General features: G+C 37.0%; 2 protein-coding genes across 2 annotated transcripts; one reads left to right on the top strand and one right to left on the bottom strand.

The window, feature by feature from the left end:
- Positions 1 to 4,091: 4,091 nt before the first annotated feature.
- On the bottom strand, positions 4,092 to 12,805 carry LOC137294641 (putative deoxyribonuclease TATDN3). The gene is made up of 12 exons (XM_067825701.1): positions 12,648 to 12,805; positions 10,255 to 10,287; positions 9,915 to 9,988; positions 9,394 to 9,439; positions 8,866 to 8,904; positions 7,635 to 7,697; positions 7,004 to 7,081; positions 6,703 to 6,734; positions 6,286 to 6,341; positions 5,303 to 5,415; positions 4,808 to 4,888; positions 4,092 to 4,258 (listed from the first exon to the last, which is right to left on the bottom strand). Exons 1-12 carry the CDS (start codon positions 12,714 to 12,716, stop codon positions 4,109 to 4,111), a joined length of 834 nt encoding a protein of 277 aa, XP_067681802.1. The 5' UTR covers positions 12,717 to 12,805; the 3' UTR covers positions 4,092 to 4,108.
- A 3-nt stretch (positions 12,806 to 12,808) lies between these two features.
- On the top strand, positions 12,809 to 23,711 carry LOC137294639 (uncharacterized). Its single transcript, XM_067825700.1, has 5 exons — positions 12,809 to 13,047; positions 18,061 to 18,142; positions 19,261 to 19,421; positions 19,726 to 19,854; positions 21,307 to 23,711. The coding sequence occupies exons 1-5, from the start codon at positions 12,847 to 12,849 to the stop codon at positions 21,532 to 21,534; spliced, it is 801 nt and encodes a 266-aa protein (XP_067681801.1). The 5' UTR covers positions 12,809 to 12,846; the 3' UTR covers positions 21,535 to 23,711.
- Positions 23,712 to 27,996: the final 4,285 nt, after the last annotated feature.

A 27,996-nucleotide genomic window follows, 5' to 3' on the forward strand; every position in this document is an offset into this window, starting at 1 on the left:
TGACAGAATGAACAATGTGTCTGTGAATATACGTTTTTGGTCTGTGTTTAAGCCACAGACGCTGCGCGAACCAACAGTGAAACCAGTTTATTCTTTGCTTCGATAAGACAGAAGCCGAGTCAAATGTCTGGAGAGAGAGTTACATCCCTTGTTCAAATTCATACGCCGAAAGTTATAGGAACTTTTCAAAATCTCATAACTTTAGTCCATATTTCAATTCCACGAAGGTAAATGCAAAGATGAAAATGCCACATGCAGATTAACTCTAACATTCTTCTTTGAAATATACGAACTATATGCTGTCGCCATGACAACGCTCACGGCATCGGAAGTTGTGGTCAGGCTCATAAGTTTAGAGAGAAGAGTGTGATCATTCACCAACACAAATAATACACAGGTTATATGTGCAAGATGTCAGCGGGTGGACGAAAATTATCTCCTGGAGAAGCCCGTGATTTGGGCGAGCAGCGAGAGTCATGGTGTGCTGTTGAACTTAAAAAGGAGCAGGACTGGTGCCGCAAGGAGAGGAAACACAACAAAGAATTATTTTCAAGCACAGTCTTTGATGAACACGCTCCAGAATATGAGCCGAGATGCACGTTCAGCGTTGACGCACCGACACATAGAGAACGGCGTCATTTCAAAAAGCAATGTGAGTACTCAAAAACAGTTTTAATTAATTTAAAATTAAATTAATAATTAACTGATCAAGATGGAGCCACCCGGGTAATTGAAACTAAAAACAGAGGGGTTTTTTATGATATGTCAGAAATATTTTTTTTTTTTTTGTCCTTTGACAAATCTACAAGTGTAGAAAGTCATCCTTTCCTAAAACCCTGAATGATTCTGTGAAGAATGTAAATTATAGGTATCATATCACAGACCAATTACACCAAGATTTGGACACATGATTCTCCACAATCATCGGCCTCTACATCCCTTGCATGATATTGATACACAGTGTTTACTACATACAATATAGATCAAACCAGGTCAAGGAAGTTTTCAAACTTATAAATAATAAAATGAATAATAATACATTTTTATGGTGCTTAATATCCACCTTACAGATGCTCAGTGGCGCTACATAAATATGCATACAACCAAATATGAGTTAGTTACCTGTTTGGGATCACTGGTTGCACATTGCCACAATTTTTCCCGTACATGAAATATCACATTCTACACCTATCTGGTCTTTGGACCTGGGTTTGCACAATCCTGAAGCTGCTCATGCAGTCATGAAAGGATCTGTATAGTAAATAAACTTACATGGTAGTAGGTCATCTAAGAAAACATAGAAAATAATGTGATAAAATGTCAGTTCCTATCCTGTAGTATAGAGTAGGTACTATGTCAGCCCACTAGCTACATATTTTGATTACTCGTATATAAATTTACTTACATATCCCAGGTGAACCACAAGTCAAGTTTCGTTAATCCAACAGCATCCATGGCAAAGCAAAGTGTCAGAGTAACAAAGATGTTGGACTAAATATTCGAGACTAAATTACAGTTATTAAATTTGTTGCCAACAAAAACGTCAGATAACACCAACTGTTGGATAAATGGAGGTCAGATTAATGAGACTTGACGGTATACAAATTTATAAGACCCAACTATTTCTACTTTTCTACAGAATGAGATAAGACAACTATACATCTACATATATAGACCACATAGATATACTGATTAACCATTTAAAAATACAACATGACACAGTATGTATTAAAGACTAACCTTGGGAATATGCACAGATTAAAGTAGCCAAACAACCACTGAGTTCAATCTGAGTAACAGTTACTCAATCTAGACAAAGAATGGGGACAGGTAAATGCCTTGGTTATTCAAATGTCAGATGGTATTCATCATTCATGAATTGACAAATATGTTTTGCTCAAGCATGTTGCAGTTGTCCTGTAACATATCACACCCTAATCTTAAGGTGTATATTGTGCATATATCTATAACTGCATTATCTAAAACTAGTACCAGTAGTCCTATTACAGACACATTATCAACTTGAATTCAAAATCAGATGTTTTCATGCTCAAAACCATCTTTCCAAAACATTTTGTGAGATCATGACATTGTTGTGTTTGATTATCTCATGCTTATATATCCAAACTTAGTATGATTTCTCTGACCATTTTCCCAATCATCATGACAAATAATGGGTGTTTTCAATTTTTTTCAGTGCATAAATTATGTTGTAAAACATATTTCCTGGAGTTCTGTAGAACTCAAACTGTGTGAAATGTTCTTTAAAAAAGTTTCGCAAGTATCTATGCATATTTATTATTTTAAGTGTTCATTATTGTTTTGTTTTACATTACAGATGATAGCCAGCTGAAGATATAACCAATTCACAAACCAGCATCCATATTTCATCTTTTGTATCCAGATGTCTCCAAATTATGTCTGAATTATTCACTTTTGTAGCTGCTGATAATTTGTGATCTGTTCTCTTTTGCACCATGTTAATGAATGATGTAGCTGAAAGTAAGATATACAGTGTACCCATTCCTCTGTTAGTTGACACCATATTTTATATATATGGTTAAGTATTATGTAACAGTCAAACCACAGACTCCTCAACACTCAAGTCATGTTTCTCTTTCCACTATGAAGATACACTTGGTGGCCTAAAGTTGGTAATTGTTTTCTGATGAAGCATGTACAGAATCAACGGTGAATCACCGATAAATCAAAACTTTCCTTCCAATAATATGATCATACATTCAGAGCTTGTGAATATCTACCACTGAGACTTGTCTTAATTATAATGGCATACTATTATGTAATTGTATGTTCATTGTAAATTAATATTATTGTTGCCTTGGATTTTATCCACCCATCCATGAATTTATGGATTATACAGTCTACAGGTTTATCTTTATATCTACCCACATATTTTTTACTAAGTGTGTGAATATCCAGTCTTTTAAAAAGGAATTGATAACATTCTGTGTAATAGACAGCTGCCAGCAAGGTCTTATTAAGGGCATGTTTTGTAATGTAATATTTTCATGAGTACTTTCAATGCTGTAACTGTTTAGCTGATGGACTGTTGAATTTGCATCTGTTACATGTAATTACATGTTTATAATATTCTGTTTTAAGCATGCAGACAATGGGGCTTTCTTCACAAGTCATTTCTGAAGTTCATCACTCTCTTAACAATTTTACCTTTAGTGGTTGCTACTGCTACTTATTTTGTGAAGTCATAGCCAATAATAAGACTGTATATTTGGTTTCTGTGTGTGTGTCAGCGGGATTAGTTTTGTGTGGTTTTATGTGTATTGTATTTTGCAAGATGGGTAGAATACTGCAGATTACTTCAGTCAGTCATTTGAACAAATATAGCAACTTGCCGATGGAAGTCTCAAAATCATGCGATTACAGGTACTTCAGTTCAATATCCTGAAACAAACCTGTAAAGATGGTTTTATGGGGTGTCCATGGTCCAATAGTGGCCCTGTATTTCAATGTATCAGTACACTATTATGCTACAGTATTCACAGATGGCCAGCTATGTTGTTATTGTTTCAATTCATGTTCAATCAGTATTCAGACAAGTCTTGACTACAGTCAGTTGTTGATTCAATGTTAGGGAATATCAAAACATTGGCGTCTTTCAGAATGATCACTGTGCATCAGTATTAATGGTTTGTTTACAACCTTGCATGGGGTACATGGAATATAATCCATTCTTAGTCTCATGGCCAACAGTATTATTCAGTTGTTGTTTTTCCAGTGATATATACATTTACAGACGTTTGTTTTGAATCACTTTTGTGTGCCCAAACCTGCAAAACAATAAACATGTTTTCACAAATCTGTTTTTGTTTTCTTGGTATACCGATACAAGTGAATATATAAAAGTGTGAAGAAATCAGTAGAACAAATGAAACCTTTTGGTGATAATAATGATAGTCATGTGACTTGTCCATCTGGGTACCCATTTACTGCTGACTGAACAGGGGCAATTTTGTGTCATACATGTGTCTTACATGCTTTATTGTAGGGCAGGACTGAGGCCCTAGAAACCATTGCTCTGTCAGGAATACTAAGGACAGATGGACAAAATATCATTTTTCACATTTATTTACAGTTTTTTTACAAGGAAACTTGCAAGTTTTGGAAAAAGCTTAACAGCATTCTGTGTTGTAATCTTCCTCACATCAGATGGGTCCATCTTCTTTACTTTAGCGATATACTCACAGGACAAGACTATATTGGACGGGCTGTTGCGTGTCTGACATGAAGAGAACAATGCTTTAGTACAGAATTCCTTGTCTGGATGTATTATAAAGAGACACATGTATCAATAAAGGATGACAGCTTTTACTGCTATCGAATGTGAACATACGTCTCCCTCATTAAAAAAATATTGTCTACAATTCTCATATGTCTGTGCTAAGAGTAAAACACATTTAAGACTTTCCAAGAAGACAAAGTTCTATCAACACATTTACCAGTATCAACACCTGTTTGAGAAAGAGGTAAACTTTAATAACATATTTTATGAATGGGATCACACTTCTTCTGATATCTACAGGTTCAAGTACCTTTTGGGGTTAAGCCCCAATCCTGAGGTAACTAAACACCAGCACATGAAGCCACCTATTTATCAGACTCGGCCAATGCAGCTTCCAATTAAATGGAAGTCGACCAAGGGCAGTAAACAAAAATGGAAGTGAGCTGGCAATTGTAAGTGTAATCCCAAATATGTTGATGTTGGAAAAAATAACTGAGAGCCCAAACATTTTAAAACTAATTCTGACCTCTACCATTCCTTAGTTACCTGTTTGACTGGGGCCAGGGCAGGGGAATCTGTCTCAAGGAGAAGGTGCTCTATGGGAATCTGTCGCACAAACTTCTCTCTCTGATAACACAAATATTATTATATATGTGATATGTTTTAATAAATCATGTCACAACTATATTTTGCCTTAAATTGATATGTATCCACAGGGACTCCCTAAGGCTAGGATGGGTCCTTATAGTGATGAGTGTTCCTAGCAACATTCCAGCAATGTCACACAGCAATTTGGCTTCACACATAGTACCCATGTGGGAAATGAACCTGTGTCATTGGCATGATGAGCAGACGCTTTAACCACTAGGCTACCCTACTTAATGTAGTGATCAGAGAATGAACAATACACGAGAATAGACCGAGACAGTATTTAGAAGATTAACACTGATTGTATGGATCAAGTACTTTTCCCAATGAACATGTGCGTAGTAAAGAATGAGTAGTTAATTAAAGAGATTCATCACTTGCTGCTGGACTCACATCATCTGTCCTAGTGACAGAGGGGGGTACAGAGAAGTAGAAGCCAGCTTTAACCCCCTCCATGGCCACTGACGGCTTCCCATCAAACGCATGCAGCAAAACCTTCGTGGCACCTGATCACGGAAAACACATTTTCAGTCACAGAACCACATTATAAGACATAAAATAATGACACACTGTGTTATCCACACACCCAGGAAAGGATTTTAAATTGCCCGTAAGTTCAAGACAGACCCTGATTCTATCATAATCTTACTGTTCCCATACAATTGCTTTGAAGCATGAGCATAAAATCTTGATTCAAGGCCAAATGCTCCTAAATTCTACATTTTTTGTGTGTAAAGTTTAAATCCTTACCACCACTCATTTGTGGTAGGGACTATTATTCTCGCAACAGTCTGTAATAGACTTATTTCCTAATTGAAACCTTGTTCTATATGAGCCTTGATGTGATTAAGTGATTATGTGGCCTTGTACAATAACAGGGCTTCAAAATGTTATTTCGACAGTCACTTGCTATAGGGCAAGTGCCTTTAAGAAAGTAACTTGTCGTGACTAATTTTCCACTTGCCCTGACTTTCATGACATAATCACAATGATGAAATTATCAAATTATGAAAGAATAAATCAACATGGCATTTGATGGTAACATTTACTGGACTATTTATTGATTAGTGATAAATAGCAAATAATGATAACTCTACTTTATTATCTCTGCAAAATGTAATAGCTACATTTGAGTAGATATGAAATAAAATCCAAAGTTATTTGCAGTTTGAAAACATAAGCGGAAATTATATAGTACTCCATGGACAACTATGATACCATTATCTGATTGCCCAAAATGAAAACCGACTTTTCATGGGCACTGGGTGTTGGGATTTTTTAACCCCTGAATGTCAAGTGGTGTGTCTCATGCTGTGAACTGATGACTAAATATAATACAGACTTTGACATCATAAACTTGCTAATCAAAAAATTACCTAATTCCTTGAGAAGTGCTATAGTCGGTCTGCCTGCTGATCTGGAGTGCACATTTCTAACAACAAACAAAATAATAGAAACAAAATATATTCAACTACACTGATTATTTTGGAATTTTAGTTGACAAAATCTTCTATAATGGCGAGTGACATAACATGCAGAGAATACAAATGATCATGTATTTGAAGGACAGATGAAGGACTAATAGTTTGCATTTGAAATATTTCTTTTGAGGATTGATTCTTTGGGAGTTTGTTGTCCATCTCTGTAGCTATTAATCAGCAACATTAATCAGGGGAGCGCATCATTAAACAAAAATCAGAAAGTTTTTGTACTTTGCTTACAAAGGAAGATCATAAAAGCTTTTGTACTTTACTTACAAAGGAAGATCATATAAGCTTTTGTACTTTACTTACAAAGGGAGATCATATTTCTGAGAAATTTCCACCTGAAAAGACACATGAGATAGATCTTATTGTCCTTGTGTTATTGGTTTTCAGGCACTTAAGAACATCCTCTGCTTTCTTCATTATCACACGAACAATCCTTAAACATGTCACTAACATACTAAAGACAACTTGTCCATTATTCATGCATTCAAAATGTCTGCATTATCCAATCAGCCTTGGTATAGCAGGAGAAAACACTGCCATTAAAAAATGCATGGTAACAAATCAAGCTGGTGTCCAGTTAATGCCAGCAGAATCACCTACCCACCTGTCTGGCCAAAACCAGCTTCTGCATCTCTTTATCTCCCTCCTCTCCACAGAATCGGGGAGTAAAGTCAAGCCCCACCTAAAGAGAGTCGACATAACTGATATCAACCAGGGAGTAGATGTTCAAAACTCTCTTAGCATTAATATAGTCATAAGTGACATGCACTAACCTTAACATAACTATCATACTGCTAAGAGAGCTTCGAAAATCAAGGCTCTGAAGTCGAACTCTGCATAAATGTAGGATCAAAATTCCTCTATTGATTATATTTACACAAAGATTCTTCCATTACGGCTATGTCCTAATCAATGTATCAAACTGAACTGGCTTTTCTTGCACTGCAGTTATTCAGACAGAAATATAGCAATTTACACTACAGAGGTACATAAACATTTAACATTTGTAAAAGCAAGTCTTTACACTTTATATTGTTACCATGTACTAAAGGCTTCATATCGAATATGATCCAAACATGGCTTTACAGACTCTTGCACTAAAGTTATTAAAGACACATGATTACCTGAACACATTCAAACTGCACATACATGCTTTGGTTAGGACTCAGTGCCATAATATTTCAACTTTCATAAAATCAGGTCTTTCTATGGTTAATTTTTACAATATTCCTCACCTCCCCGACTGCGCCCAGTCTGCCATGATGTTTGTCGATGAAAGCCTCTGTATTGCCAATGTCCTGGTGACAGATTGTATACATCATAGAAACATGAGCTCCAAGACCTGCATGAAATCGGTCAACAGTCATCCTTATTTCACACTATCATTTCAAGCATACAACTGTAAATGTCATATTTCTGTGAAAATCATTTGCACCTGTCACATTTGTCAACTTTATTTACATAATTCCATGACAATAAATGAAAAGCTATGAAAACATAATTGTTGTTCAGAATCAAGAACATCTAAGTGAATGAGTTGGGTTTTAGCAGGGTTCTAGCAGGCTTTAAGCAATACTCCAGCAATATCACCAGAAATGGGCTTCACACATTGTACCCATGTAGGGAACTGAACCCAGGATGCTGGCATGATGAGCAAACACTTTAGCGATTCAGAGGAAATTCACTGCCCCCAGAACATCTGAGGGCACCAGTGCTACTATCTCCTGATCTGTATTCAAAGATTCATGAAAACCCATCTTCTGTCCATTCAACCTATGCCCAGTTCCCATTCTAATAAACAATTCTTTAATCCATATACAGTGGAAGCTGTCTAAACCGACACGCATCTGGACTGAAGAAATATTCCAGTTTAGACTCTATGTCATATTGTAGAGCTGATGATAAATGTACAGATTTTATGCTGGTGTGGACAGCTTGCCAGATTGGACAGATGCCAGTTCTCACAGCTTTCACCATATTCTCACCGTTTCTTTTCACTCAATGAAATCTTACAAAAGGTTGTATTGGCTTTGAAGATATAGACAATTTACTGTCACTTCTTTTGAATATAATACATGGTTAAGATATTATAAAACTTGAAATATTAGCCTCTGAATAATAGGTTTCCAGGTAGGGTAGGGTAGGGTAATAGTGGGTGGGGTACCCAGATGGAAGTTTGGAACCTTCCCCATCCCTGGAAACATTATATCCCAGAGGACACAAGGCTTCTGAAAATAGATCAAGACTATGTACACTCACTTCCACATTTCCACATATGGGGATTCTACGGGTCGCAGGTTAAAAGTTATTGTCTAACACTTCATCTGACTCCTTTCATATTCTTTACAAAGCAGTTTCACATTTACAGAATGTATATTTCCAGTCACAAAACACACAACTTCTTTTCACACTTGTGCTACCTGCAGTCTCAGAGGAGGTACTAGAAGAGATGTTCTTCAATATTACCTGCATATTGGCACTTCGTCTTTCCTTGGCTGGATCTCCCTGAGTGAAGAAAGGTATATATAACATATACATGGTACAATTCCAGTAAATGTGGCAGACTACAACAAGAACTTGACATGAACAGGAGCTTATTCCTCAGTTACCTCCATCAGTTAACAAGTTTATGGCTAAGATATAAAATAACATTTGTTACTGGTCTGTAACTTTGCCATGTCCATCACTGCAGAAACAACTGTCAGTTGAATGCATCTACTATTGTGCTTGCAATTGAAACAGGTCACCATACTTACAAAAGAAACATATGTCTTAAAGGATAGCCCCAGCATACAATACTGATAGGCAATAATAAATCCAGAAATGACCAGTATTTAAGTATAGTAATTTTATTATTACTGAGGTCCACCTGATGAGATATGTAAGCTAGAACATCCCTGCAAAATTGAAGTTCTACAAATGAATATTTAATTTACAAAATAAAGTTTTCTGCTGTTCTTAAATGTTCAAAGAAATGTGAAAACTTGTCCTTGCCTGAACAGGGTGGACTCCAAGACATGGTAGCACAAAGTCTGGAAATCTGGAAATATTTTCAAAAGTACACTTTGTTCCTGTAAGTGCTGTGATCTTCTTATTGGTGCAGCCTTGTCCATAAGCTACCATTATGTTTCATAATGAAACACTTAATGTAGTGCAGAAAAAACAAACTGAGCTTTGCAGATCATAAACATGTAGTGCAGTATAATCAAACTGAGCTTTGCAGATCATAAACATTGAATATGTCAAGATGGATTCATTGTGTTTTCTTGATAACAAATACTAGTATCTAGTATGCAAAAGTCAATTTTAAGAATTTACCACTTATCCCCAAACAAGATACAAGATATGCCTATAAACAACCCCTCATCACTTTCATGGGTTTCTATTCATATTAATCATTATCTTATTTTCTATAATATATAAAATATTATATGTTCCCAATCAGTGCAGTAAAGCCTTATACACATCCTACATTTCTAATTAATTTCTGACACTTTCGGTGGAGCTACTCCTACCTGTCTGCAAGACTAAGGACTTGGTCATACTGGTCTTCATTCTCTGCAACAACTACAGATGCTGCCACTCCAACCTGTGACCATGATAACCAGAGGTAATGAATTCCATATAAAGAATTATGTTATCCCAAAGTCTTCAACCTGCATTTAAACAATGTAATTTATTTGTAACAGGTGTGAAGCTGAAATATTGTCTTGGTGTAACTGCTTGCTTGACATATACATATTACAAAGAGGGTATTTGAACATCTTGGATTAAAGCTACTCTAGTAAATAAATAAGGTGTATCTTCTCTTGTATTCATTTGTCAATAAACAACAAATTGTGTGATGTTATTTACCTTTTTTGCTTCTGATATAACTTGTTCAATGTCCTGGAAAAAATGTATCATAAAACAGCAATCACCATTAGAAACAGATATAGTAAGGGCTATATCTTCAAACATTTCAACATAATTAATTGTTAAAAGTCTTCACGATAACGCAATTTTATTCAGCATTCAGTGTACATCCTAAAAAATGGTTATATTTACAGCTGCCTTCAGAAAATCAAATAATGCTGAAGAAAGAAACTATATATGAGTTTTCAGTATTAGAAACAGTACAGTTTCTGACACATTGGTGATGTTATAGTGAGATTACAATTTGATTCTTTAAAGGGGCACTGATGCGGAGCGAATAATGTTTCTTGTCAACGGTCTAATTACGGAACCAAACTGCAAATTGGTCAGCGCCCGCTCCTTCGACCATGACGGACAAAGGAACTGGGCTCCTGTCCATATTAGCAGAATTTCTTCACCCAAAAGAGTCAGGGGGCTGGATGCCCATCATATGCCATTATTTAAAAATATCCATGGTATTCCTTGTCTGATCGTAACAAAATATCCCAGCAGTGTAGTTTTTTTCGGACGCTTGGATGGTATAGTTACTCAATTTGATCCTATTTCTGTGTTTTTAACCTCGATATTTAATCATGTTACATGAAAATATGATGCTTGGATGGTATAGTTAGTCAATTTTATCCTGTTTCTCTGTTTTTAACCTCGATATTCAATCATGTTACATGAAAACATGATGTCTACAGGCACGTAGCAAGCCATTTGTTTCACTCCGGAAGATTGCAAAGCTTCATATTTAGGTAGTTTTGAGTGTTGGTTCAGCTGTGATCGCAAATATCATACGTAAATTTTGGTAGCTATGGTAGCTACAATGGTTTATTATTTATGATAATAAAAACACACAGTTGATTTATTTGAATTCGTAAACAATAAATGATGACTTTGCCTTTGGTAGAGAAATCTGAAAATTTTCTTACGTCAAAAAACCCCCTTATTTCACCTATTTACCCAAGTACACAGCAAATGCCTGTATGTATTACTTATGTAACGAAATTCCGTTGGTATCCTCAAAACAGTTTCGACCCATAAGTGTTTTCAGGCTGCATGCGACACAGAGATTACATCTTCCTTGCTGTAACTCGCGTTTGATGGTGTAAACCTACACGTGTTATTTGTCATAATTCTCTGGATGGTCAATTAATGAATTCATAACAGGTATAATTAGCCATTTGGCATTTCTCCTGTCTGGAGTAAATACTCAACATTATAAATTAAGGTCTGTAATGGCAAATTTATTGTATGTTATGTAATATGTGCATGTAAGTGATGCAAGAGGGTTTATCAGCTGAGTTACAAAAACAAACATAGATCAAAGGATTAACCGATAACACACTGATTGATTAATTACTTTTGTCAAAAGGTAGTGTGTGAAGATGACTACACCCTGTCGTAAAGTGCGATTGTAAAAACAACATCCTCCCTTCAAGGAATTAACCACCCTTGCGTTGATTGATTGATTGCTCTTCATTGGTTAACTAAATTACTTAGAATAGCGGACATCATACAATTAGTTGCCAGGTGTGCTATCTTGGGTGACCAGTGAGAGGTTTATCAGGTTTTCACCAACGAAAGACGTGAAACGATGTGTTGCATTAGACAGTTGTGTAAGACACGCGACACAGAGCAGGATTATTTACCAGCTGCAAATGAATGGAATACGATTGTTTTTACGTGGATATCGATACATTCCTGAACAAGGTAGTAGCCTGACATTGTTGCTATAAAATTAGTCTGTTTTACATTCATTATTTGCATTTTGTTTTAATTTATTTGTTGCAGCATTCAGCAGAATCGATATGACAGAAAACACACACTAGATCATGTATGTGTGTGAAATAGGATCCACATTGGCAATCTATACAATGTATAAATGTTGCTGTTATGTTAGAAATTTACTATGAGTATAAGCAGACCGTGTGTTCTTTTACTAGTTTTCAAAATCATACAAATATGACAATAAACTAATTAGGGTTATGAGACAAAATATAGAGACGTATATTGGCTTCGGTATTTTTCCGTCCTAATAGTTTTTTACCATTTCTACCACTGGCAGATGATTAATCTTCAAAGTGTTTCATTTGTTTTCATAATACATTTGTAATGAAGTAAAAATGACTTCACCTCAGTTGATCTGTCTATAATTAAACTACCAGTTGCACATACGGACTGCGCAGCAGAGGTCACGAACCAGTCATGAATTCTGGGATATCATCCCGGTACTCACTGGAGAAAAACAATAACAAAGGTTTACACCAGTCCGCGGAAATTGCTCCGCATCAGTGCCCCTTTAAGTGCCAAGATGGCAAGAAATAATACATGATATACCGCATGTATACCTCTGTAAATACTTCATCTGTGAGATGACTATGTACATCAACATAACAGTCAAAGTTTTGGGTATCCATTGTATTCTCGCCTATCTTCACATGACACGACAGTAAATATTCTTGTGATATATTGCAACTTGTACATGCATCGTTACACCAAGAGCATACGTTCGGGTTATAAACAAACTTAGAGTTACTCCCCTTATCGATGTTGTCGCGCATGCGCACATCTAGGCGCGCACGATTTAAAATGGCCGAATTTGCCGAAAATGTGAAAATCGAATGCAGAAGTAAGCGCACGGTCTCCTCTATCGTCACCGCAATAAACGAGCACATTGAAAATATCGTATCAGGAAACCATGAAGCTTCTGAAGAAGACAAGGAACGATGCAGATTGCGGTTTCGAGAGGTCAGATATCGATTAAAGTGTGATATTAGTAAACTGAACTGTCAAATATTTGATTACAGCAACAACACTAATTGTTTATGATTACACAGTGCCATTTAGAAAGTGCACTTTGTGTTCCCCTGTAGTAGACTTTACTACTACTACTACTTTGCTAAAAACGTATAATCCCAAATATGACATATGTTACAGTCGACCACTTTCTATACAGTGGGGTATTCCGGACCACGGCTATTCCGGATCACTGCCGTATACATTAACCCCTAGAAACTGTAAATCTCGATGGATTCCTTCACTCAGTCTCTCGTTTTAAAGCCGATACAATGCTCTTTAAGGTGATATATTCTGTTTTACTTGATCTGAGCCAGAAGTTTACTTGCGCGCCCTGTAACGAGGATACCTATCATCGCGTAATTTGCCGTTTTCAGGTCAGGAAAAGGTAACTCATTCGGAATGGCCCGTCTCAAATAAGGCTAGAATCAAGTTGCTTCGCCTTAACACTCCACTGCATGCATATACTTTTCACCTGTAAAAAGCAACAAAAATCTTCCCTACATCTGCCATATTTTTGGAGAAATGAGCAATTTATGGAACCACATGTTTAAGTCAGTTCCGGATCACCAGAAAATAGGAATCACCTCAAGACTGCCAGTCGCCGAAAAATGTTAATTACTGTTGAAATAAAGTAATTAGTTTCACGATCTTACTTCAGTTGCCTTTATTTAAAATATATACTCACTCAAGGGTCTGTCTTAGATGTTCTTTGCACAGAGTAGATACATAAAACGTTTTGGCCTTCATTTCGCATAATTTGCAGTACAGAACTGTCTGTCAGGTAAAAGGTTATGAATATTGGAAATAACCAACTTGACAATGCTTTGGGGTTGAAATTGTTTTGTTTTGTTTTCAAGTCATATTATTCTTTTTTTTTAATAACTTGATGCATTTTAGTAAGGTACGACTCACTACAAGTGCCAAGTAGTCTTGCAGTGTCATTCAGGCAAATTCTTTATGTAGGTGGCAGTGTGTCTGCTGAGCCAGCTGGAGAGAACCTGTTCCACATTTTCTCCATTGGCCTGCTGCACCGGCAGAGAAAGGAGGAGGCATGGTCATACTATGTCATTACGTTATTAACCAGAGCAACAGAAAGTGACATTTTACAACAACCAAAAATACCCTGTTACTTATGCCAGAGGCAGAAGCAATGAGGTTGGTAGTAGACTCGAGCTATAGTTTGTTTCATTTTAAAACACAAGAAGATACACACCCATAAAGAGTTCATATAGGCTGGTATTAATAGATTATGCTCGTTAGCTTTACAATGAGTAACTGATGATGTGATGTTAAAAAGCTCCTGACTGAATAGAGCGTTAAAGGTTATTTTGCCTCGATAGTTGTACTTTACAAGTTAAAGTCGCATATAAAAGTCACAACAAAATAATAGATATCAATACTGAAGACATCAGTAACATAAACCACATATGTATAAACCACAAGAGAATATTTTTCAGCCGACACTGGTACCTGGAATCATGATTCTGGAGTATGCTGTTATGAGCAGAAAGTGTTAAAACTGTCTACCAAGTGGATGTTGTTATCAACTGCAATGTTGGTTAATTATTCGTTTATCAAACATTATGGATACTGTTAATGCATCTGTTTAATTAAACATGTGCTACTGTTTGACACAGACCCCAGTTGCCCCAAACGAGCACCAATAACTGAACACTGCCTCGTTATGTCACGTGATCCGGAATACCCTGAAATGATTCAGAACTGCCGTAACGGCGGAGCATTTCTTTTGCGATATTTCTAAAGTCAATCAGGATCGAATTAATTTCATATTTTGGTGTAACATGAAACATTGTTCAGTCAGAAATTGCCCTTAGGTGCTTCAGATATATTTTAGCGGAGGCGCATGCAGTTGGCTTTTCGTTAGTGATCCGGAACTGCCCTACGCACTGTATATATGGCACTGTGTAATCATTGCTTTTGGTCGTGGGAGCCATGCCAATTTACACTTATCCAAGGAGTACACAAATTACGCAGTCCAGACAAGTTGTCCGACTACAATTTTTTTTGTCACAGTGGCTGAGCAGGTTAGACGTCTGACTTTGTGTGCTGGTGATTAGGTGCCTAACTCTGTGGGTTCTTATCCGAATCCCAGATGGGACACAACCGAAAAAGGGCTAGAAGAATTGGGACACGTGCACTTTATGGGTCCCTACCTTTCGATGTAAATATGGCTTCTGGGCATGTCTGCTACGTACACTTCCTTGGACCTGTAAAGTGCAGTTTACCTGAATTGGTACTTTACTAAGAAAGTGTCATCCCCAATATGAGGGTAAACTGCATTCTACGGGTCCCCGGAAGTGTACATGACAGGCATGGCAGAAGCCATATTTACATCAAAGCGAGCACTAACATTGACGCCATTTTTTGTTTACTCCGGCGAATAACTACCGCTGTTTTATGGCCTTGTTTGACATTTTCAATTACCCTTGGATTATATTCGAGAATCACCTCAAGACCTTCATGCCTCAACATTATTTTAGGGTCAGTATTATGTCATGGTATTGTCAGTTGCAGTGTTTATTCATTTTTTAAGATCATGATATACAATTTCCCAGCGCTAACCGAATGAATGATTTTTTTTAAATCTCATATTTCAACAGAATGAGGGGTTTTAGAGGGGCAGATGCCCCCCTTCATTATTTTTACATATTACTTATCGGAGTACCTTTAGAATTCAGCACCACAATTTCTCGTGAGGACGTTCCCAGCCGTAGGTCACGTCAGTGAGACAGGCAACCAGTTTGTGAGAACCCGTCGGACGCGAACCCGCGACCTTCGGTCGTTCAGATTGTTAGTCTGAAAGCTAACCGACTGAGCTACGTCCACATGGTTGCACAATGTGCAAATTTAGCTAGTCATTCCTGTGACGTCACGGAAATGAACGGAAATAGTTGAATTGGTTGCGGACAATTACAAAGGTTACGGGTAGACTTAGTGCCTCGTGCTTTCAGTCTACTGACGGTTGCCGAATGGCCCCAATACCATTTGGCACGATTGTCCTATTCCGTAATCTACAAGGTACCATGTTGTGTGGAATGAGCCGATATCTTTTGAACTGAAAACGATTGTTGACATCATGCGTCAGACGTCGATTTCACTGTGCATGCATGAATGATGTGCTTGTATAAAAATCATTGGGTACTTTCGTGACAGAAAGGTGTTGTAGGGAACACAGTAAGGATAATATGGATCACACAAGCAATGAGTGAGACATGGGAATGTCTAATAATGGCGCAAGGGTGGGTTAGATTTTGAATCATTACTGAAAAGATGTAGATCTAGAGGTGAAAGTGGCTGGAGAGCAAGATTGAGGTCGATTTCCATTACCTCAAAATTTCTACATTGAAACATTTCATCGTTTATTTAACTTTTGACATTTTTGGTCTCCCGATTTTGTGTGAACAAAGTATTAAAATTGCAAAAAGAAAACAAATGGTACTCATGGATCTACCTATTATACTGGATTAGGTCCCTTACCCTCACCCTAAACCTAACCCTAATCCTTTGAAATAATTCAAACATCAAGAATACACTGACCGAACCAGCATGAAAATGGCTGATGTGTTTGGTGTAATGTGTTCTTACTGCTTCGAAAAATAAATACGAATAAACTCCATTTCAGTTTAATGGTGCCAATTACTAAATGACAAAGATATATATGTACATTGGCTTACAATTATAATTCATTTGCTCCAAATAGTTATGTTTGGAACTGAAATATAAAACCTAGATTATTTAAATTGACCAAAATTGCGATTAATAGAATATGGCAAAATGTGACCAGAGTAAGGCATTCTTATTAAATTAAGAAAATACCAAATATAAAAATACACAAAGTATAACCCCCCAGCACCTTTTAATACAAAGAAATATGAGTATATTAGTCAAAAAAAAGAGAAGAATATTTAAAACTGGTGCTTGCGAAAAATTGCGCATCCACTGGTGAACTACTACTGGAAACTTGCAACATCGTTGGGTTTCTGCAATGACTGGTAGAGCTGAAACTTCAGTGAACTGAGCTTATACACTCACGGAGCTTGACCACCTTGTTGCTATGCTGATGGCATTGTTTAAAGAACGTGCTTTTGAACAAAATCACCTGCAATTATGTGAAAGAGTATTATGATATGTCTTTAAAGTTTGTGGTGCTGTATTCTAAAGGTATGTTAGAATAGTATGAAAGTTGAAAACATGTTACTAACCTGCTAACATGCTACAGACATATAATGCCTCACTGTTGTTTGGAGCCACTATTAGGATATGTTCGCATCCCTAACCAAACCATGTGTTAGTATTAGTGCAATAGAGGAAAGGATTAGTGGTGGTAACATGGTAACAAAATGAGGTGGCGAACATGTACTATAATCACACCATCCTGTGACACTGTGAAGTAAAAAAAAAATGACCATTGTTTGCCTAGTAATAATTGAAGTTTATGTTACAGGTTTTCAGACACTTAAAACTGGTCCTGTTTTGATTATTTCACGTATCATCATGTCACACAAGTTTGATCGACATGCAACTTCAATTGCTTATTTTGAATGGTACTTCTCGCGATATGTACCAATAACTTTCAGTATCTGCAGCTTTAATCTTCTAGCAGTACTGCTTTCGTTGGCTTTCTGGGTCAAATGTGTTGATAGTGTGACTGCAGCAATGCCACAATTGCGAAAAGCAGTAAAAATACCTGGATTTTGGATATGTTTGATTTAAATAAATGAGTTTAGAGGTAAGAGATTTGAAGGCCTACCTTTAGAATACAGCATCACAAACCTTAAAAACATTTCATAATACTCTTTTACATAATTATAGATTATTAGGGTTAGGTTAACCTAATGTTTGGTCACTGCAACTGATCTTCAATAATTTCAATTAATCAGAATTATGCCATGAAACTTATATTGAAAGAGAATTCATGATCAGATACAATGCCTGTTCCAGATTTATGAAACGGCTATTCAACAGAACATCCTTATAGATGGAGAAGAGTGCTCGCTTGCTGATACCCACAATGAAACATCAGGTACATGTCACAGAACTCTGCACTACAGATTTACTCAAAGATGTTGTTTTTTTTTTATCACCGTTTAACAGATTGTGCAGAAGGAATGACAAGATAGATCTACATGTGTACCGAAACGTTGCTGTTGTACAATATAGAAAATGATCATCCATGAACACTTGTCATTCCTATTGCTTACAACTTCCAGAATGCCACACAATCAGTAAATTGATGAATATTATGTTAAGCTGATTTTCTGGTCATTTTATGAACAAGTATAATATCAGCCGATCAAGCTATAAATATCCATCTGAACACTGTGTGCAGTGATGTCCAGTAGATCCTTTCAGGTGTAATAAATCAAGAGTTAACTGATCAATTTTTACATGATGAATTAGGAGATAAACATCATGTGTTGGCCAATTTCCGGGTATTATTGAGTATTTGAAGCACGGGAATGCATTTGGAACCGGCGGTGTCAGCCGGAGGTTTCAAATGAAATATTCCCATGATTTAAATACTCAATAACACCTGGAAATTGGCCAACACTTGATGTTTATTGACATTGTAAACACAGAAGTAAACAAAAGGATTTTACTGTCTGCACTCAATTACATCGAGTACGGGTACAGCAGTGAAGTGTCATCAGCTGGCCGTTTCTGCTGGTTCCCATGGTAACAGCTGGAGTTGCTCATTTGGGACGTCATTCTAACTTTATGTCACTATATGATTTGAATGACGTCACCACTGTTGATGACACAACAAAACAATTGTTTGTGAGGTTTCAGTGAATAGTCTTGCAGTTTCCAGGAATCTATTACCATTTGATCATGTTTTTCAACCAATCAGATTATAGAATACAGTGACTTTTGGTTTACAATGCACAATAATGCACAATGATTTTAATGTTTGACATTGTTAATTACAGTATAGTTTGCTTAATTTGATTTGCCACTTTTTGATATAGTCAATGTAATTAAAATGAACTGCAAGATTACAAGACAAAACGCATCCACCGTTGGAATGTCATGTGTTGCAGTACCAACAAGCCATGACATATTAGCCTTGTGAAATAATAAGTGTTCTTTTACTTCCTTTGAGTAATGTACCATAATCAATTCCAACAATTTTATTTTCAGAATTTGAACCTATTGATGTGGATAAAAGAAATTACATCAATAATGAGTTGGTACCCAACTTTGACAGCGCTATTGTCCGTGTAGCAAGGAAACGGAAGTTCCACCCTCGATTTTGTGAAGAGGAAACATATGAAATAGTCAATAAGCAAGCCTTTTACTTGGTATGTCCCAATTTATGAGTAAGTTTCAATTCATTCTTATCTAAAATAATAAGTACATTTATAATGCACCAAATCCAGACAAAAAGTGTATGCTCATAGCGCTACATCAGAGTTGTTTGACTAATAGCAACCCCTTGTGTTGTATGTTTTGTTTAAACCATAGTTGTCAACCCTTTTCAGTTTCTTTGGACTTATCATTGAAGTGACATTTGATAAGATATACGAAAGAGGTAAACAGTGTGCATTATAGAAATTAGTTGGATTGGACAGGCAAGGAATTGTTATCTCTGTAATGTCATCGCAGGCTAAGGTTGAGGTGACAAATAAAGGAAGACAACCCTTTGCTCTCAAAGAAGATACCACACTGCTTGCAGAACCCACACTTAAGGTTGAACTGAAGAGTGCTTCAACGCAGCTAGATGCAGTTACTAAGGTAGGTGGATTATTGTATGTGTCCGTTACTTGTAAGAGGTAGGGGGAGATTACACAGGAGTTTTCCAGATTATAAAGTGTACTTTTGTTTATGATCATGATGATGGGGGTTCTGAAAGGTCACATTTCATGAACTGTGTTGGTTAAGAAACTGTTCATAATTCATGGCTAGTTAGGGTGATGATGACCTAGGAGGGAAGGGGTGGGGGGCCACTCATTTTGTTCTGGGAAGGTGGGGAGGGGGTGGTGGTGGAGGTGTCTCATGGATGTTGTGCACATGTACTAATGGGGGTCAACAGTTTTGTACTTAAACAGATTTTAAATTTGTACTTAAAAGTATGAGAAGGGTGAGGGGTAATTGATTTTGCATTTGGCATACATGTGGGTGTGCGTGCGTGCATGTGACACTTAATTTATACATAAGGGTCATTCACATTGTACATGTTACTCCATACAAATCATCATCCTAGCCATAAGTTATGAACAGTCCCTGAGTGACTTCGTGCGAAGAGCTATGATAAATAATCTTGATTATTAGCTTGTTTCTCACCTGATGAATGATACATACTCTGAGTGAGAAACCTACATAATAAGATGAACCATTCATAAAATCTTGATTGTCTTCCTTCAAGTCCTATACACAAACACAACCCAGATCTTAGCTCAAAGATATTTATAAGCCTATGTGGAAGTACTGAAGTTGTGATCATCTTTCTGATATCTTTGTGCAATTGATCAAGTGACAATAGGACACTTTACAGGGTTTGTCATTAACACTTTGAGGTAGCAAATTTGCTATTCAAATCTTATTTTGCTACCTGAAATAAAACGCCACAAAGTAGCAACAACTTGCTACTTGGTATTTTTGAGTGAAACTGCTTACATTCATCATTTAGGTCAACATTTTCAAAGGATAGATCTCCACTTATGCACTGTCACTAGTAAACTAACCGATACTTATATTTCACTTTCCACCAAAATGTTCATCAGGGTCATTGTTGGCCGTTAATAATTGCAACAGAGAACCAGTCAACTCAGTGCGCATGTGCATAATTTAACATTACTGCTTCTGATGTTATGGAATAATGGACATTCATCATTCCTGCGTAAGTATGATAAAACATCATCTGCTAATACAAGAAGGCCTAATACAGTTCCATATGGCCAAAGGCAATAATGGGACTGGGAGGGAGGCATTAACAGCAATATGAAAGAATGCTGCTACCAGCTAAGGGATTTTGCTACCATCTTTAAACCAGATAGCAAGTACTTGCTACTTGCTAAAAATGTTTGTTTTCAACCTATAATTTCCCAATTTTCTACTTCTGAAATTTCAATTTGAACCTAGTATTTTGTGGTCGGGGTGGATGGCTGTGGTAGGGGGAAGGGTTTTAGGGTCAAATCTCAGTTCCTCTCAACTTCTGTTTTATTCTCAATGTGCTGTTTGCTCCAGACTGTGACCTCATCTGTAGAGAAGGCGGAGAAACTTCACACCGCTGTGGGCATCCTCCAACAGCCATCCAAAGCGGACAGAGTCATTTATGACAGTGGATGCAACATTACTAGCAACAGTCTTAACACTCCTTTGAACACAAGACTCAATGGAGCAACAGCTTCTAGTGCTGTATTGTCAGATGCATCAAGTTCAAGGCAACATCAAGACTATGTAGTAGAGATGTAGTAATTAACAAGTAGACCTTTCTCATGCTGTACTCCATGCCAAGCTCCAACTATATGTTTCATGTGCCTGTAAAATTTTCTCGCTTTATGAACCTTGACTTTAGAGTATCATTTTTTTGTGTAAAAAAAAATTATGATGCTCTTTGTAATGCCTTATCTAACTTGACTACATGACAAGATATGATACCTGGTTCTGGAACAATACTTGATTGTTGGGGTACTCAGTCATGTACTAGTATGTTAGTAATAATGATTAATATTTCAAAATTGAACGTTTTTTCAGGTTGAAGTGTAATAAGACATTTCTTAGGGGTTTTTTGTTGGGATTTTTTGCCTCATATTTTTTTTTATGTAACGAAACTCCAAGATGGCTTGAAAGTGTTTTAAAGGGAAATTAAGTGAAATTGTTATACGTTAGCAAACACGGGTGACCAGTTACCTAAAGCCCACAGTGCAACATGTCAGCAAAGCAAACATAGTACTGGGATTATTGTAAGTCTCTGAAGTGTGGGGGTTAGGATGCTCTTGGTGCGAAGGCAGGTTTGTGCATATTGGCCTAAGTGATGCAAAGCAACATTTAAATGTATTTTCATGTGCATGTGTGAGCTATTTTGGATAGATTACAGAAATGAAGTCAGATAAGATGCCATGTTAAAAAATAATAACAGTAATTATTTATTGTGCTGATGAAGCAAAACCTTCTTTGTGTGATAAAAGGCAAGTTTACTCGAAACTTAATCTTTTCGCCTTCCACAGATAGCAGAAGTAACTAATTTATTTTTTGAGTTTTATCGATTCAAAAGTTTCTTCATTATCCGAGACTTCTATTTCAACAGTGAACACATCATGGCTTACGTCCCTTGGAAATGACGTCATAGGTGCCCAAATGATATTAAAACAAATGTTGTTACACCTTATTAGACCCATTTCATGTGGTACAGGTATAGGTGTGGTTCTTGGGTCTCGATACGCAGGCTGCTGTTTTAATCCACCTATGGCCTATGTATGAAAAAATTTATTTTCTATGATTTATCATTTGTTCAGTGTGGAGCAAATTCTGAGAAAATAACATGGCTTGTAAATCTGTCCAGTCTTGACACTAAATCACCATTCATTACATTTTTTATAATTGTCGTGATTTAAATGTCAAATTTCACAGGAAGAATCGCTTAAAAAAATAGAAGGGGAAAAAAACCCCCACATCATCATGATCACTGGTATCTGTATTGTTATAGATACTTGACATTTTCATTGAAGTGAGGTTATAAATGAAAATACACCCAATTATTTCTATCTTTCGGCTTATGCTCTCTTTCTTATTTTTACATACATGTGTTTTCATGTGTATAATGTCAGTAATTAAGGCTTTGGGACTAGACGGGAGACGAGTCTAAATCAGATGGCAGCAAAAATGTCATAAAAAGAGAGCAGTAACTGTGGCTTAGCAAACAGGCTTCATAGTGGCATAACATTTGATACTTACAGTGCAGGTTATACAATCATTGCAAGAAAAAAGAATGTATATTTCCAAACATTAATATTAAGTAATTAAAAAATCCATGTTGGTTCACTTGAGAGAAAAAAGTGATTTTTTCGTGTACACTTCCCCGTTAATATTGATCAGCATTAGCATGGAAATGCTTTCTCTCCTTTTTCTGTTTTTATCTTTTTTGCTTGCACAGCTGGCCATCCAAAGCATTTAGGTAATAAGCCAGATTAGTGAGTGCGTTAGTCTATGCATGAATAAATTTATTTGTATTTGAAACACCCCCCATGTGATAAAATAAACATATAACCTGATCAAATAAGTAGCTGCTTAAGGTAAAAATGTTTGCCGTGAATTAAAACATGGTTTGCATTTACAGTTTGTCCTGTGCTTGTAATTGTCCTTTTTCTTTGTGGATTCTGTCATCAAGACATCTTATCATGCTTATTGTACATAATTTACATTACTTTGTACATAATATATTTAGATTATTAATGAATTGAATTGTTGTTTCCATTCTGTAATAACACTGAAGAATTTCAGCTCTCCCATCTGAAAACCTTTTTTATATGTATGATACATGCCATGGCAACAACAAAATCTGAGGTTGATGTGGTCATTTGGGATATCATGAATGAAACACTATTGTCTTCCTTTTTTCACTTTCTCAATATAAGAATATAATAGTGACAGAGAATCTGTTATTGTTTTGACTTGTGCACCTCAGTGTTGATTATTAGGCAATAGCAAACCATCATGGCTAGGTGCACTCTTTCCTTTCAAAAGGTTGGGGTGTGACAATGGGACATATGGAAAGGAACAAAACCGACTCCATATTTTTGGTTTAAAAAGTAAGCCCATGGCATAGGGAAATTGGGAAGGCTGACAGGTCCAGCACAATTTCCCTAGGCCAAGGGCTTACATTTTCAAGCAAAACCAAGGAGGAGGTTTTGTTCCAACCTATGAACTGACCGAGGACATACTTTAAATATGATTTTGATCTTTGGTATTTACTGTTGAAATCAGCAGCGACTGGCAGCCAGCACCTACCTTGCACGTGCGATACTCAGACTCCTCACGCACTGTGTCCTGCACAGGCACTGCCCCCATTATCTGTATTATGAGTAACACATGGTTTACAGTGAAAACCAGTCTCATTCTTCTCAGCGATCCTTTGTAGCCTAGTGGATAAAACCGCTGCTAGAAAGTGAAGGGCTGCAGTTTTGAAACCACTTATTGCCACTATGGATTGGAAGTTTTCAATAATGTGATCATTTATGATCAGTAATAGTAAGACAAAGTTATATTAATCTTCAAAACAAGTGATAATTCAACATCCAGGGCTATTCTAATCCCTGGGATGCAGGCAGTTCTGTAGAAAATCCACGGGATTTCATGGAGAATGCCTGCGAAACTGCTTGTAGAAGTTTACTCAATGAAAGGAGAACCTGGCAAGACAATACAGGGATTTCACTGGAGGTTTATAAGTTTCTCAGAAATCCGAGCTTACTAGCTCATAGATTAAATGCAGAACACGTCTTTAGATGGAAATGCTACACAGACAGTGCAACATGCGATGATTATATCCACTGTATTCATCTGGCAGATTGGTCAGAATGTTTTTCAGTTAAACAAGATCACTTGTTCTGAGATTAACAACCATAACTGTCAATACAAGTCTGCTTGTAACATGCTTAACTGCATGCAGTACAGTGCATCATAATCGGTTCAACAGTTGCAGCATAAGCATTTGCAGGGTGTCCAGTACACACAAATGTAGAGGATGGACACAGAAGATATCTCCACTGCGTCCTGGAGGACACATTAATATTCATTGTACCACAACACGTCTATGACTTTTTTTAAGTGTTTGGTTGTTTCGTTCAGAGCAGTAGTGTGCATTATGTGATCCATCAGTCCTCATGGTCAGTGATTCCTGATATAAGTCACTGGGGGCCGCAGGGACGCCTTTGTGGATCGAGGTAACACCCTGATGTCATTTTGGGTCTAGGACTTTCCAGAGATTTTAGATTTTCACCTGAAGTTTGAAAACTTGTGTGTCATACACTAATTAGTGTTCAATTTTATACCAAACTTAGAGTTATTATAACTTTGTTATATGCCTCTCTTATTTGATGTTATCTCCATTAAACTACCATATCCATAAGATTTTAAAGAGATACAAACTGTGTTAGAAAATAAGATGTATATACGAGGGGATGTCAATAAGTTTTGAGTCTTGCATAGAAAAACACAAAATATTGGACACAATATATGAACCACATTTATTTTTCAACATAGTCCCCTTGTGAGTCAAGACACTTGTTCCATCTTTTCTGCCAGGCGCTGATGCCATCTCTGTAGAAGGCACCATTTTGGTCCTCAAACCAAGCCTCAGTAGCAGCAATAAGCTCATCATCATCCTGAAATCTACGACCACGCAAGTGTTTCTTGCGATTTTAGAACAGATGGTAATCACTTGGTGCCAGGTCTGGAGAGTAGGAGAGATGCGTCAAGATTTCGTACCCGCATTCCTGGACAGCAGCAGCTGCAATGCGAGAGGTGTGTACTGGAGCATTGTCTTGATGTAGAAGAATACCACATCTTGTATCTTGCCCCGGGCGCTTCTCCTTGATTGACTGTCGCACTTGCCTCAACAAGTTAGCGTAATATTCCCCATTCATTGTTCTTCCTTTTGGTAAGTAATCTATGTGGATGACGCCTTTGCTATCCCAGAAGACTGTCATCATTACCTTCTGCACTGATCTGGAGGCTTTGAACTTTTTGGTCCTGGGAGAAGTGACATGTTTCCATTCCATGGATTCTGGTTTGCTCTCAGGATCATAGTGGTGGATCCAGGTTTCATCACAGGTTACTAGCCTAAAGTGAAAATCTTCTGGATTCTTGTTGTATCTGGTTAGCATGGAGTTGCTTATGGTGAGTCTTGTTTGCTTCATTTCATCAGTAAGCATTCTTGGCACCCATCTTGCGCACACCTTAGACATGACGAGATGTTCATGAAGAATTGTCTCGATGGACCCGTTGGAAATGCCTGTGGTCTCCTCTAACTCGTGGAGTGTGATTCGACGATTTTCCAGCACAAGTCTATGCACTCTGTCAATGTTTTCCTGACTAGTGCATGTTGTTGGGCGACCTGGACGGGGGTCATCTTCAAGACTCTGTCTACCATGCTTAAATTCATTGACCCATCGTTTGATGGTAGCAGATGAAGGGGAAGACTTCCCATAAACTGCTGAAAGCCTTTCTTCTATGTTCTTCGCCGAGTTTCCTTCAAGAACTAAAAACTTAATTACAGCTCTGTACTCAATTTTATTCATTTTCACTGCCGTCAGGGGGGTCTCTTTCTGTCAATGTGAGCTGTTCAATAACTTCTGAGAGTAGGATACCAAAACTTATATATCACATCAGCTAAACCCAAGGTTCAATGCCGTACCATAGGCTGTGACAGCTGGGTATGAAAAATGCTCAAGGCTCAAAACTTATTGACATCCCCTTGTAACTTACAGAAAGTATGTTATTTTTAATATAAGTTGACATTCGATATGAATAATAGATTATATGTTGTTCAAATCTGCATTAACCAAACATGCCCACTTGCTTCAAATAAGAAACTTTCAGTGGGTGATTGTTCTTCAATGGCATACCCTGATGTACATTATTTTTCCATATATTGTGCACTTCATAACAGTCCCAGATTGTATAGAGTAAAGGACCTTGAACTAAGTTGAAACTAGTTTGATTAATGCACAGTATATAAGCACCAATAACAGACAAGACACTCCCATTTCATTGATTGCTGTTGTGTGATGCATCAGTTTGGGTGTTCACAGCTGCAGGATGCATCTACAGATCTGAGTTATCTTTTTAGAAATTTGAAATTGATTTTTGCTAATGAATAGAATGATGATCGTATATGTGTTACCATAGACTATTGGGTCTGAATCTTTAAGTTCAAGGGCTATGAGTTAGCCTAGTGGTTAAAGCCTATGCTTTTCACACCAAAGACCCAGGTTTGATTCCTGGTACAAAGTGTGAAGCCCATTTCAGGTGTCACTTGCTGTGATATTGCTGGAATGTTGCTAAAAGCATTTTAAAACCCAGCACCTTAACTCAAACTTATGCATGTAATACTCTGAAACCTACGTCTTATTAGTTAAGTGAACAATATACAGTATGTTTCTATTACCTTTTCAGAGCTGTCTGGGCAGGGAGAAATGGTTTATAGAAGTACATTCTTTAGTACATGTATTCACATGGTAAAAGTCAGTTTTGTTTTCATTTCCAATGTATCCGATTTTCGGTGGTTGGGTTGCCTAATGGTCAAAGTGTTCACTTGTCTCTCTAAAGTCTCAGGTTTGATTCCCCATATGGGTACAATGTGTGAAGCTCATTTCTTTTATCCCCCACAGTCATAAAACCAAACCCACACTCTCAACTGTCACTTTCAACTCCACAAGAAGAGACCTGTTCTGTTGTGTGGCAATAATGAACACGATGTTGAACCATTGTGACAACATTTAAAAACAAAATTTGACTTAGAAATTTGACTGTGCTTAGAAATGTTTAAAGATATAAGTGAGAACAACTTTATTGACAAGAGAGAATAAAATTCAACAAAGGGCATTCTGCATGTACCCATCGAGTCTGAAATTGAATGCAAGAAAAAAAGAAGTGCACATATAATCCTTCATATTTTACCATCATTATGTGGAAGTCATGTAAGTGTTATCACTGAGAGTAGAAACAACTTGTCTGTCTTTATTACTGAGGACTGGTGGGGTAGCCTAATGGATAAAGTGTTCGCTCGTCATGCTGAAGACAGGTTGCATTCCCCACATGGGTTCAAAGTTTGAAGCCCTTTTCTTGTGTCCCCAGGTGTATAAAATGGCGTAAAACTACTCTAAATCATGAAATTTGCATTTTATTAATGCAAAAAATGCTTCTGTACTTTTCTGG

Source organism: Haliotis asinina, chromosome 8 (genome assembly GCF_037392515.1).
Source record: "Haliotis asinina isolate JCU_RB_2024 chromosome 8, JCU_Hal_asi_v2, whole genome shotgun sequence".
Lineage (NCBI taxonomy): Eukaryota > Metazoa > Mollusca > Gastropoda > Lepetellida > Haliotidae > Haliotis > Haliotis asinina.